The sequence below is a fragment of the Gymnogyps californianus genome, chromosome 2, assembly GCF_018139145.2.
Source record: "Gymnogyps californianus isolate 813 chromosome 2, ASM1813914v2, whole genome shotgun sequence".
NCBI classification, from domain to species: Eukaryota; Metazoa; Chordata; class Aves; order Accipitriformes; family Cathartidae; genus Gymnogyps; species Gymnogyps californianus.
This window is the reverse complement of record NC_059472.1, coordinates 17,634,816-17,649,157: the sequence shown is the minus strand read 5'-3', so window position 1 is coordinate 17,649,157 and position 14,342 is coordinate 17,634,816. Positions and strand designations below refer to the sequence as shown.

Genomic DNA, 14,342 nt, shown 5'->3' with positions numbered 1-14,342 from the left:
TCTGACTATATTTTTTACTGACTAATACAAAATGGAAAATAAAATATATGCTATTAATTAAATCTTCAAATTATCTTAGCTGGAATAATTTCAAAGATTTGTACAAAGGTACTACTATAGAAACATTTGACTGTCTTGTGCGCTATTTTGATCAATAGTTAACTTTAAAGAATTTAATGAAAGAGATTGGATTAACCAAAGAGGAAAAAATTGATGAGGAAGTTGAAGAGAACATTTTCTGAAATAGAAAAGTAGTTTCAGTTATAACATTATGATTCCACATAAAGATATTTTTGCACTTCCAAATTTATTTTGTTTTACTGACAGCTATAAAGATCTGTAATGGATCTTGTTTGCAAGTAAAATGACCCATCAGAATTACAAATTTTAGCCAAGAAACCTAAAGTACAGTGTTCAATTTTGTATCGCTTTAAACGGAAAACATATCAGCAGATTTTTCAGATTCAAAGAATAGATTTCACACATATGAAATTGAAATATGAACTTAAAACATTAATCCGAGACACATGACATTCCCAATTTGGAACCAAATCAGCTTGAGCTCTCTGAAATGCCATGTCACAAGTCAAAGTCTATTTTAAACTCTACATCTGTAAATTTAGGGCAAGTGAGTAGACTTTGCACTGATGTAAGTCACAAGGGTTTGGCCAAACTATGTTGCATGGGGTTTGAATCAAGGAAGTTCAATTTTCAGTATAAGTAAAATAAGTTATTTTTATGGTGACATGACTAAGAGGACTATTTATTTATTTATCATTTCAAAAGTACTTATAAATTAACCTGTTTCTTTCAATACTTCCTTTCTGCTTTCAGCTATCCATACCATAACTCCAGGTCTCTCTAGATACAAGCCATTACCAGGGCATTTTACATGGAAGCATTAACTCATAGTATTTGCTTGCATAAAATACACATATTCTATATACTACTGAACTAAGAGATAATAGCTACTGAGCAGTTAATGTCTTTTACAAACCTGTGACAGGAATGACATTTTTGCTGTTGAAAGACCCATAAATGATTATTCCTTTTACTGATATAAGCTACTTAGAAGAAAAGCAACAGCTGATAGAAGGAAACAAATTTTTTCAATGGCTTCTTTCTTTTAAGCCTCTTGATGCCAAAAACAAAACAAACCAACCAAAAAAGCCCCACAAAAAAACCACACACAAACAAAAAACCCAAGAAAACACACACCAAGACCACCCCCAGCAAAACCAAAACAAAAACACTGGGCTAAATTTAGAAGTGTGAACATTCATGGTTATTTCTGATAGGAAAATAGTCATCCTGAAATCTCTAAATCCAAAGGACTCCTCTCAAAGTTGAAAGAAATCAGCAAGCCAGAGTATGAAAACATTTAAGACGAAAAGCTGGTTCTGCTATGGAATAGACATGAGGAAGAATCAATCCTATCTTACTGACTTCAGAAAAGTGAAGAAGTTATGTTAGGGAGTGATCCTTATACCAGCAGTGCTGGTAAACAGCACTCTGAGAAGGAAAATAGTTAAATTCCCTAAATCTGTTCTCAAATCATCTTCAGGTTAAACATGTCAGAAGTAGAGATCTCTGTTACTGGAAAACTGGAGAAACGAAAAAAACAAGACAGCGTTCAGTGTCAAAAAATCTTCCTAAATGAGACTGTGGTGAATATATCTGTCTTTCAACAAAAAAATCCCACAAAAAAACCCCCAACCTCCCCCAACCCCCCCAACAACAAACAAAAACAAACAAACAAACAAAAAAATCAAACAGAGGACATTTAGAAGACTGTGTGGCTATAAATCAGCACTAAACATAAATATAGAAAGCTGACTTGTAAGCATTTAATCATTAAATGTAATCAAAGTAAGCAATGTCATGCATTATAATTCTAGACTGGAAATTAAAACTGTCAAACTTAAGCCATCCAGGTAGGTATCTGACACACATTTTCTAGGTTTTTCCTGTAGTCTACAGAGACAAGTAACTCCAAAGGGCTATTCACTCAATCTTAAAATAAGGAGGGACAGCTATAGTTTGACAGTAGAGTAAATCCAAGCATTTTAAGGCATATCCTGTTATATAAAAAATTGCTGTCACATGATATAAAACACTGCTAGAGTATCTACAGAAAAACTCCCAAATACTCAAAACATGTTTACAGGTTAGTTCTGTACTGGTTGCCTTATAACGCTCCATATTGTGTGCTGTTTAATTAGTCAGAAATGTGACTGCACACTTAGGTCTGAGCAGAATGCAGTCTGTAATGCTGAGTGACTCAGTAGTGCAGCTATTAACGGTGAAATAATGGCTTATGAGAGATGAATACAGATCCTTCCTTTCTGCATAAATGATAAATGGCACCTGAACTGTTAAAGCTAGCAGAGAGGAAACTTCCCTGTAATATCAGATTCAAAGGCCCTTGAAATCTATGGAAATAATCTCATTGACTTCAGTAGGATCTGATATTGCACACTTCATGCATATTAAAGGGACTAAAAAAAGATTATTTTAAGCACATACGATTATTATCACCCAATTTTTTGCACTTTAATGTTCCCATTTAACTTTTTTCAGTTGTCTTTCTCTGTCTTTTCCTCTTTCAGCTCCTACTTTCAGTTTGGTGACATGAAGCAATGTCAGCTGAAGAAAATATTTCATTATGCTTAATACTTCTGTCTGACCCTGAGATATACAGCTCGTGTCTCTGGCAAATATACACTTTTTCCCTTCTCTTTCTCCTTTACTTTTCTTGAAGGTCTAATTTTCTATTTCGTGCAGAATTTACTGACCGAATGAAGTTACTGCTGATTTCATTGGTGTTTTTCCAGCATGTATTGGGCTCTTCGTGCTTTTTCACTGACAGTTCAGAGAAAATATGCTGTAACAGGTACTTCCTGTTTGCATATTGCCTGTGGCCTCTTGTCAACCTTTCACTCTTCTCCTAATTTAAGGGGTGACTGCTGGCACCTGTTCTTTAGCTACATTATTCAATCTGTTCATCCCATTTAGACGTGTTCCAAGATCCTCATATTGCAATCCTACTGGTGAATGTCCAGAGGTTCTTATTTTTCTTTTACATGTATATACACAGTTTTTAAATATTCTGCTTTATTACATATCTTTTTGTACTTTGTTTTTCAGGCTTTGTGGGCTCTGCTTTCTATTGTATTCCTTCACTGTCATCTCAAAAGAGACTGCAGAAAGTGAGAAATTTTCAAGTTTCTATGAAGAGATTCCATAGTCATGGTTTGCGTTTGCAGATGTCCAACAAGAAAACTATACACTACACATCAAAGACAATACTAGACCAAAGGTCTGCTCTGGCTAGTGATGAGATGTGAAGTCATGAGCAGTGGCATTTATTTCTTTGTTTATGTTAGATGTATAAAGCAAGCTGTACTTTCAGTAGTCCTAGATACAGGATGGTGGTGGAAAGTACAGAAGCATGAGCAGGCTGAGCTCCCTTATTTCATCCCAAATCCATCAATTTCTCTTCTCCCTCTCAGAGTAATGCACAATTGTACCAACTTAGAAAATTTATCCTTGTCAACCATAAAAAAAGTCTGCAGTATTCCTTAGAAGTTCAGCATAAAATAGTTTCCTTCATACTAATTACTTATGGAAAGAGATTATGAATGTTAAAATCATCGAAATAGTTCTACTATTTCAGATAATAAAATCTCGGTTTTTTCCCTTCAGAAAAGGCAAGCAAATAAAAAGAAACAAACAAAACAGACTAATTGAGGCAACGGGCAAGAAAATCTCATCTTGATCCTCTTCTCCTTCCCATCCCCTAAATTTTACAAAATTATTAACAACTTCATTGCCATGTAAAGGATTGTGTTGGGCAGCCCTAGATAGAGACAATTCTAATAGTACCAGCTGTAATACACTATACTAATTAAATTACAATTTTATTTCTACTATTTATATAACATTTCAGCTTCTCTAGGCTTTCCTTCCCCCCACCCTTTAATTTGGTGAAGAATGGTATCTCACCTGTAATTTATGTTACCAGATACAAATTAATTTTCTGTATATATTGGATGATTTGTAGAGGAGTCAAATTCAAATTATACCATATTATCAATGGTAAATATTTTCACTCATTAAATAAATGACAGATGCAGAATTGTGTATGAGCAGATGATAAAATGAGATCAAAAACTGTAAGGAACTTGCAGTTAAAGAAGTTTAATCCACTTTTTAGAAACAGATTTTTAGTTTAAAGATTAAGAAAATAATATTAAAAAAAAAGCATTCATGGTGTTAAAAAGGTTTGAACATAAAATATCTTTTGTCATTGAATAACTTTCCTCTTGAGGTAAAAGGGCCAATAATCCAGTTAAATACTCATACCCAATTTCATGAAATGGCAAGAGGAAAGTAAAAGCAGATACCTCCCGTGTGAGCTTTCTGTTTGTTAATTACACTGTAGGTAAAGTACACAGACACCATCTGTTTCACTCAGACAACATTATATCCTCAATGAAAGCATATGAAATCTTGAAACAAAGTTGCACAGAATTATCCTTCTCTTTCCTCCATCTCCTTAAGTGTATGTCTTTCCTGGTTAGTAAAATAATATGTCCTTACAGCAACAGTGTAATTCAGGTTGTGTAGCTATTTAGACATTATTTTTTAAATCTTAACTTAGGAAAAAAAAATCTCTGTGATTCTAATAAGGAATATATACCAAAACTGTGCAACATCAAGTGTTTGAGAAGGATCACTGTGATTTTGTGAACCTGGACTGAAGAGTAAAAGAAATGCTGAGGCAGTAACACTTCATGGATCCTTTAAACTGTCATCATTAGATCTCAGACTGCAAGAGCATGGAGAATTGAATAAAATATCTCTCCTTTCAGATGAAACTCTAAAACCTCTTCTCAGATAAAGCACTGGAAGTACATCAGTAGCTGCTTTATGGCTTTACTCCCATGTCCCATCCATTTTTCCTTGCAACTCCATTCTTAGTCTACATCAATCTCTTTTTCCACTCACCCTAGATGACTGCCTGAATAAGTTCAATGCATAATGCTCTTCCCATTCCCTTTTTGGCCTCAGCATTAAATAAAGGAGCAGATATGTGAGACTCTTCCCAACAGGCTCTGGAAGGGGTAAGGTGGTGAAATGGCAAAAATATCTTGGAGCTAAGGAATTAAAAACTCTATTCATGGCTTCAAAAACCAGCAGATGGAGCAGAGGCACTCTTTTCACTACACATTAAATATCTTTTATTTTGTCCTTTCATTCACATACTTCATTCTTCCTTCAAATTACTGTGTGCGCACACATGTATTTGTCATACACATAGAAAGAATGAGGGTAGGGGAAAACAAGGGCTAATACAACTACCAAGCACAGGAAGCACAAGGTAAATAATGTTATTATTAAGAGTGTCTGTGTCAACCCATGTTAGAAACATTGCTACTGCTAAACAAAATGATGCTATTAGAACAGATCTTGCTAATCTTGAAAAAATACATATAAATTTCACTGACCAGAAAAAAAAGGTCAAAATGGATCTCACTCAATGATTTTTTCTGTATCAGCTCTAAAAATGTTTAAAGGGATTTAATAACGGTTCAGTAACTGTTTAGATTTGTCACCATGCTGCCTGTAATAAGATGAAATAGTGCTAGAAGGCAAAAGGGAGGACACTGCTGTTCCTGTAGTGCTGTTTCCCGTTTCTTCCTATACAAGCGCAGCAGGAATGAAAACTCTGCACAGATGTCTCTGAAAGGAGAAACTCTTATTGATTAGAAAAGGATGGAGCCTTTAACATGCCTACATCACCTCCTTTGTGAAAAACACTAGTCATAATTACGAGCATTCTGGCACTGCCACAGCTGCCCTTGAAACAAAGCCAAACTAGCAAAGGACAGTTTTTTGTTTTTTTTTTTTTAGTTTTTTTTAAAAGATAAAAATATAGCTTTACAACAAATCTGTAAGTCTGGGCCAGTTCTTTCCCTAACAAAGTCAGAAGTGTTTTCACTGATTTAAATTGTTCCCAGCACTACAATTATCTGTGAGTAAACCACCTTATAAAAAAAAAAATTCATCAACTTACTTGAAAACTGTATGGCAAATCCAGATTTGCTGATATAAAAATCTGTGTCAAACTGGATAGTTACTATGTTGAGTGTACTGTGAATGCCTTCAGGAACAAGCGATCCACTAATTTCTTTGAGTAACATCTCATTCTCAGGTGGGCCATCCCAAACTCGTAGAATGTCATGGGATGCCTCAGTATCAAAAGCAAGAAACTGGAGGCTGTAAGAATACCATGATTTTATTGTCAGCTTTCATATTGCTCAACAACATATCTTTAGCAACAAAACTAAACCAAAAAAGCAAATAAACTTTGATTTCCAAGGGTGAAACATTTTCCATAATGTTTCACACCTTTGCCTTTGGATCCATGAAAGCCCAATACAGAAATGTATTTGAAAGAAAAAAAACCCTAATAATATTTGAATTTGTCTACCATGAAATAATATATTACTTCAGCCATTCAAATAATCTATATGTATCCACAGAATCTTTTCACGAAATAGTTTTGTTTTTCTTAACACAATATTATGTATCACATTGTCATTAAAGCAAATTAAATAGAACCGTAAAATCATGCAATTAGCAATATCGTGTGAATACATGTCTAACTAAAATAACTACTGAAATACAGGGGTTTTTTTAAAAATGTAGACTCTAAACAGTTCTGCTAACTCCAACACTTTTTACTTTGTACATATTCGATCTTATAACTTTGGCATTAAAATAGCATTCATATTAGATACTTTTTAATCAGATTTCCAGTTAACAGTTCTAGTCTGTTTATGTTTGCATATATACACTTATGAATTGGTTTAAAATTCATCAGCATTTCACAAAAATATAACCAATTTTAAAGCTTGATCTTCATTGGACAATGTTCATTGAAAAATAGACAGTTTCAACGCAAATCTACATATTCAAATGTAGAATGCCAAAAATACTGGCCTTGAGCTGCATCTTAAATTTTAAATCTTAAATCCCCTTTTTTCTCCACTGTACAGGTAAGATTTGGTTATTACATAACCAAAAAGATTTGTTGTAAGATTTGTTTCCAGTACCTGACAATATTTCCTGGGTCTACTTCAATCACCCACATGCAACGCAGATTGTTGTCATAGGGAAAAGGATAGCCAGGAGACAAGATTCTTCCTGATGATTCTCTTTTAAAACGGCCTCCACATTCAGCTAATAAAAAACAACATTACATAATGCGTTACTTTTAATTTATTACAGATGGTCTTCCAGCTAATTATCTGAGCAATTAATTTATACATCTACTCTCTTGCTGAATAAGTAACACAACTAAACTGACTATGCCCCAAGATTGTAAGACAACATATAAGGACTTGAAGTGCCTTGGGAAAGGAACCTGTAAATGTGGTTTTATTTGAATATGTTTGTATTTTCCTTTGGCATCTATGTTTGTCCAATAATTTTGAACACACCACAATAATTAGAAAACTCACCTTTATATAATGAAAGGAACATGGATTGTTACTTAAAAAAACCCCAACAAACCAAGAACACCATGTCACCCTAAAGCAGTATAATTAAATTAAGAAAACTAAATAAATGAGTAAGTACAAAATAAAATATATACATTTTTTAAAAAGAGATGAAACGTACTAAATAAAAGCAGGCTATTTAGAGAGAAAATCAGCCTTTCAGCCTAGAAAAAAAAGTTGTAAAACTTCTTACTCAAAACTTGTCCTCACAGTGAAGCTATAGTATTTCTTAGAGGATAACAGATGGTAAGTAGCTCCCTCTTAGATGGCCTCAGCCAGTCATTAGGCAAAACTGAGTATTTCATAATCTTAATCTCTTGTGAAGTGCAAAGCCAAAATAATACTTTGATTAAATCTCTTGGTATTGTTAAAATGCAGTTTTACTTTGATTTAACATCACCTAAAATATTTAGTTGAGAGATTTATTACCTTATGATCTGTGAGTTTTGTGATAAAATATAATTGAAATGCTACTCTTGATGGATTTTCTGACATAATAAAAGCAAATTTGCAGAGACAGGTGGCCTTTCATATCTTTTTTAAGCACTTTGCCAATCTGTTAATTCCCAAATACTCTTTAAAAATTTTTTTTCATAATTATTCAACTCAGAGGACAGCATAATCTACTATTCTTCCAGTAGAGTAAGGATATAAATAGAGTACACTATAAAGAAAAAATTACTCACAAACTGAATGAAAGTTAAAATTAATTTCATTTCATCCAGGACCACTGAACAACTACAAGTTTATAATTTTTAATTTTCACAGAGGATAACCGGTTTGCTTTTTTATTATAATTTTTGAAGGTTCCCTCTCTCTCCCCAGTGGCTTATTTCTGCCTCTCCAGCAAGGTTCCAGCTCCCCAGTTTTGCCGGTTGCTGAATGTGCTGCGCAAGTGGTGACTTGTCAGAAAGCAGCATCCTCTCAGGTTGCAGTCAGGAGTAACAGAGCAAAACCTTTTTTATCTTACATATCCAGATTGCTTACTATGAAGACAATCTTAATTAAGAATTTTAATTTTGCCTCCAAGTGTCAATGCTTAAGATTCTGCTAAGGATGTCAAATTAAAGGAAATATACTTTATACTACATTTCTTCCTGCAAAGTCCATGGATAGTATGTTGTATTGTAATATTTACTACCTGTTTAAGATTTATGATTACTACAACTGCTTGAAAACAGTTTTGCTATTGTCTTGTCAATGTCACTTTCTTCCATGAAATGATACCAAAACAAATGCAGTAGCATTTTTAAGCCCATTTCTGAGAGTAGCAGCAAATTAAAGTGTCTGTTGACTTATGTTGCTCATAAATATCCAGGGAAATAATTTTATTTGTACATGCCAACGTAAAATATTTCCTGGAAAGTATCACTGTTTTCACCCTTCAAGAGTATTTTAAAGTATCTGCGGTGATCCTTAACTAACATGAAAAACTAGAAGGTATGTGGAATTCAAGCTCATTATTTACCATAGGCATTCAAAAACCTTTTGATTTCTTAAGTTTGTTTATAAAACAACTGAGTTTTTTGTAATTAAAGTTCTTTTAAGATCTATTTAGCCAAACCTATGCAATCCTCAGGTTGGGATGGATACTACTGCTGATACAGACAACAGCTTTACAGCTGTTTAACTCTTCTCTGGATGCAAGTAACGTTTTACTACTTGGCTATAAAGAAATACCTAATTGATATAAACAAAATCAATCTAAATCATTTCTAAGCTCATTTAAATGACACCATCTATGTACTTTTGTTTGCTTAATGAAGAGCAATACATAAAAGTACATGGTATTCTGAACTGGATGGATAAGTAACCTCCCTGTGAATAGCAGACTAATAGATATGTTTTGAATAAGATTAATTTAAAACTCAAGAAGATTACACCACAGATTGATTCACATTCTAAATAGATTCACCTATACAGAACATTTTGGAATAATTATAATGTAGTTTTCACAAAGAGTCTGGTGGCAGTGCAAAACCTAGGTGCTTAATTTGTGTAATTTTTTTGAAAGATAATGATTTGAGTTGGATGGTTTACCAGGATTGAAACAAAAATAATATAAAACCTTGAGTATATGCAGCATATCATCACTTTTAACAGATGTCCAGATTCAAGTCTGGATTTCAGTTTGTTGAAATTTTTTGTTAGTTTATAACAGCTCTGAATCTCGCTCACTTCCTAATCCAAAGGTGGCCAACCTGTACCTTCTGAGCTGTATGCATCTATTTTGGAGAGGAACTGATAAATAATTAAATCCAAGGACCTTCCTCCAAACAGCCTTTGTCATGTAGGGGGGACACAACAACAATGTTCAACTCCCATCTGTGAGCTATTCTAGTGACCCACTTCCAGTAGACTTTCTAGATTTGAACTGTATGAGGTTTTGAATATTTACTTAGAATATGAGAAAGTTGAAACTCCCACAGTTAGTGTAAATAGTGCATAGTACATAATCTAGATAATCAATTAAAAAATGAAGGAACAACTTTAGAGATATTTACCTTGGTCTGTTTTAAAACTAAGCATGAACTCTTTTTTATATATATATATATATATATATATATATATGAGCGTTACTATGCTGATACATCCTATGATTTTTAATGTTTATAATGGAACTGAAAATGTAATTGATGTTCAAACTTTTAATTTCAATGTTCTGGCACCTTCACATTTTATTTGATCTTTTTGTTTCAACTTCCATCATATGTTCTCTGTACACCTCCTATTTGCTACTTACATGTTCCAATGCCATGCTTTCCCCCTAATTCTTTGGTTTCATATAACCTAAATGATGTAGAATTTAGTTAAGGCTTATCACAAATTTGGTATTTAAGCATTTATTCCCTAATTATTACTCTAAGAGAGCTGTTCAGTTCTTATTTGTTGCGTATTTTTCCTAAATGGGCTTTATGTCTTGATGAAGATATGCCAAATTACATTGTTTTCTGTCAAACTTAAATCTAGGCACAAAGTGCATTTCACCCGTTGCTTCCCCTACTCACTTAATCCAAATTTCCTCTAAAAGGAGATGAAAAAGAAAGAAAAGTACTAGAATATTTAAGTCTTGTCTTCTTTTTGCTCAGGAATTGAGCCTCTAGGTAGCTGCCCAATAATAAAGTGTATAATACTGTGTTATTCGTCACAGCAACATAACAGAAGCCAAGTGACAAAAATACAATATAAGTCTATATCTCTTCATATCTTTAAGTTTTTAATTTAATTTATTTTGTAGTATTTATATGTAAATATATGAAAATTTTTCTAGCTTAATGTTATTTGGATAAAATCAGAAAAAAAAACCCTAGTCTTACAACCCCTCATAAAACATATGTGGTCCTGGCTTTCTGATTAAGCTGTCTTTTTATGTTGACTATTTGGTGACTATAACTAGATTTTCATGTATTAGGAATTTCAGTATGCTTGAATGTTTAATAATTACTATTTTTTTTAACCTAAAAAAAGTAACACCACTCATAAACTTAGATGAGATCTGTGCAGACAGACCTGTAAATGTATATGTAAATAGACCTGTATACATACAGATCAGATTTCACATAGATCTAACAATTCTTACAATTTTTTTCTTTCTTATATTCAGGTAATAGTTTAAGTAAATAAGAAATAAAAGAGTCTGTTACCAATACATGATGGCAGAGGATAGTCCCATGCCCTTCTTTCTCCAGTCATACACTTTAGAAGGCTACTTCCATGGAGTGTGTAACCTGGATTGCATCCGTAAATTATAGTGCTTCCAGCAAAATGGCCTTGGTCACTGATTTTATATCCAAACTGTGGCACACCAGGGTCCTCACAATGTGAAAGCTCAAAACCTGTGGTAGGAGTAAAACATTGTAGTTACAAAATCAGATACATACATTAATGAAATTAAGATTTTCTGGTTTTCAATGGAAATCAAACATTTTCAGACTTCATATAACAACATATTTAAGGTTTCTTCTCTGTTTTTAAATGAAGTAGGATAACTGTCTATACCTCTCACTTAGAGCATGCAAACCAAACTGAGTCACAACATCATTTTTCCTAAGAGTCCAATTAAAGACTTAGAAGGAAATTCATTATCATTATCAATCAGTTCTAAAATGATACGATAATTTATAAAATGGCAGTTAAAGTGACTGTCCATTTACTTTGGTGACAATCTAGTTTGTGAATAGACATTTAAAGGCTCATAAACAAAATTGCACAGCGGATTTGTTTGTTGTTATTGTGCACAGTAACACCAATGGCACAATAGCACCTATGGCACCAAATAAATACTGTTATATTCATCAATCCCTGCGATAATCCTGTGTTCAGTAGTTTGTAAATTTAAAAGCTACATGCAAGAAGCAATGATAATGATGATATAGAGAATTCAAACCAAACAATTTGGACGTTTTGGAGAATTAAGAGATGTGGACCAAGAAGGAAACAAAATGACATGCATTATACAGGGAAGCATGTTAACATTTAGGGAAACACAAATTGTAATTTGGTGCAAAGATTTTCTATTCCAAATAAGGTTGTCTGTTATTAACTGAAAAGGAGCTCAAAACCTCACTTTGTTCAAAACCAAATGTATTTTATCAATATCATGCAGCTCAAACTGTTTGTAGATAGAAAAGGCACTTTGTGTCAGATTGATATTCCTATATGTAGGTGACATGGGAGCAACTGAAGGGTTTTTCATATCTGCATTGTTCAGTGAAGTCATTTACACAGTATTTGTCCATCTGGTCAACAGTAGGTAGCTTTTCACAATCTCTCCTCAGGTACCGAATCATTACTACTGATACATTGAAAAAATGGTCATTATTTTATTTTATAGTCAAAAAGCTTCAGATTGGATAAGGCTGCTTGCACACATAAGGAAAAAAAATGGGTCAAATGCTGTATCTTCCCAATTCTTCCTTCAGCTGATTTAATGTCTCACTGAAAATGGTTCACCTTCTGAAGAGCCTCCACAACCTCTGAGCTGAACTTTTCTTATTCCTAGCTAAGCTATTGTTTCCCAGTACAGACCGCACTGCAGAAGCTCTAAAAGAGGCTAATGTGAGTCCCAAGTGAAGAACCTTTTTGATATTGCCAGTCTGGATACTTACTGACCAGTTAGAATTTCCTGTCTTCTAAGAAAATTGTTGATCATACTGTGTGAAAAGAAGTTAAAATGTGCCTTGATCCCTGAAAAGTCCTCATCTCTGCATGGCCTGCTTGTAGACACAGCACCAGAGTAGTCTTTTTAACTGATCATTTCCCTCTTGAAGGTGAACATGTAACTCCATCGCCTAAGCATAGGTACTAGCAGCATTTTTGCTGCCCTAAGTGTATTTCAGCAATCCACACAGTGCTGGCAGTTCTGGCAATAGGACCAAAGGGAAAACTGTGTCCTTCTGGAGAAGCACCTGATAGCTAGGGGCATAGTGAAGGGGATCTAGAATGGCAATAGTTGGCTATTTTAGGCAACTGAAAGAGCATGAATCCCCACTGTGTCCCTGAAGACACAGAAAGTTTCATTACATCTTGCAGGGATTTTGTTTACTGCTTAAAAGCATCAGGGTAAGCCCATGGTACTTTTGGAAGGTTTCATTGTCTATACCTATGCAAAACAAATATTAGTTGTCTTTCCCAAAATGGGAAATAGCCAAAGGTTATGATCAGTGGCACAAAATCTAGTTGGAGGCCAGTAACTAGCGTGTACCCTAGGGGTCAATATTGGGACCAATCCTGTTCATTATCTTCATTAATGATGTGGATGAAGGGGCAGAGTGTACTCTCAGCAAGTTTGATAATAACACCAAACTGGGAGGAGTGACTGGTACGCCAGAGGGTCATGCTTCCATCCAGAGCGACCTCGACAGGCTGGAGAAACAGGCCAACATGAACCTCAGCAAGTTCAACAAGAAGTGCAAAGTCCTGTACCTGGGGAGGAACAATCTCATGCACCAGAATGTGCTGGGGGCCACCCAGCTGAAAAGCAGCTTTGCAGAAGTGTACCTGGGAGTCTTGGTGGATGTGAAGCTGAACATGAGGCAGCAACGTGCCCTTGCAGCAAAGAAGGCTAATGGTATCCTGGGCTGCATTAAGAGTTATGTTGCCAGCAGGTCGACAGAGGTGCTCCTTCCCCTCTACCCTAAGCACTGTTTAGGCCACATCTGGAGTATGGTGTCCATTTCTGGGCTCCCCAGTACAAGAGAGATGTGGAGCTAATGGAAAGAGTCCAGTGAAGGGCCACTAAGATGATTAAGGGGTGGGAGCATGTCTCCTATGGGTAAAGGGTGAGCGAGCTGGGACTGTTCAACCTGGAGAAGAGAAGGCTCAGGGGGGATCTTGTCCATGCGTATAAATCTGAAGGGAGAGTGTAAAGGAGATGGAGCATACTGAGTCTGGCTGGGATGGAGTTAATTATCTTCATAGCAGCCCATACGGTGCTGTGGTTTAGATTGACTAAACCCATGTTGATAACACACCAATGTTTCTGCTATTGTTGAGCAGTACTTGCACTGCATCAAGTCCTTCTCTGTTTCTCACTCTGCCCCCGCAGCAAGTAGGCTGGAGGTGGGCAAGAGGCTGGAAGGGGACACAGCTGGGACAGCTGACACCAACTGACCGAAGAGATATTCCTTGCCATATAATGTCATGCTGAGCAATAAAACTGGGGGATAGTCTTTCCAAAGGGGCCATTGCTCAGAGACTGGCTGGGCATTGGCCTGCTTGTGGGAGGTGGTGAGTGATTGTCTTTGCATCACTTGGTTTTTCTTTTTCTCTTTC

The 14,342-nt window shown here is 35.1% G+C and overlaps 1 protein-coding gene across 3 annotated transcripts in view; it reads right to left on the bottom strand.

The window, feature by feature from the left end:
• CSMD3 (CUB and Sushi multiple domains 3) overlaps positions 1–14,342 on the bottom strand; it is a 748,293-nt gene that overhangs the window by 248,657 nt on the left and 485,294 nt on the right. For all 3 annotated transcript variants that reach the window (XM_050890742.1, XM_050890743.1, XM_050890744.1), the window contains 3 exons: positions 11,213–11,404; positions 7,122–7,248; positions 6,080–6,282 (listed from right to left, as the gene is read on the bottom strand). In XM_050890742.1, coding sequence (XP_050746699.1) covers positions 6,080–6,282; positions 7,122–7,248; positions 11,213–11,404 — 522 coding nt within the window. The remainder of the gene's footprint in view (positions 1–6,079; positions 6,283–7,121; positions 7,249–11,212; positions 11,405–14,342) is intronic.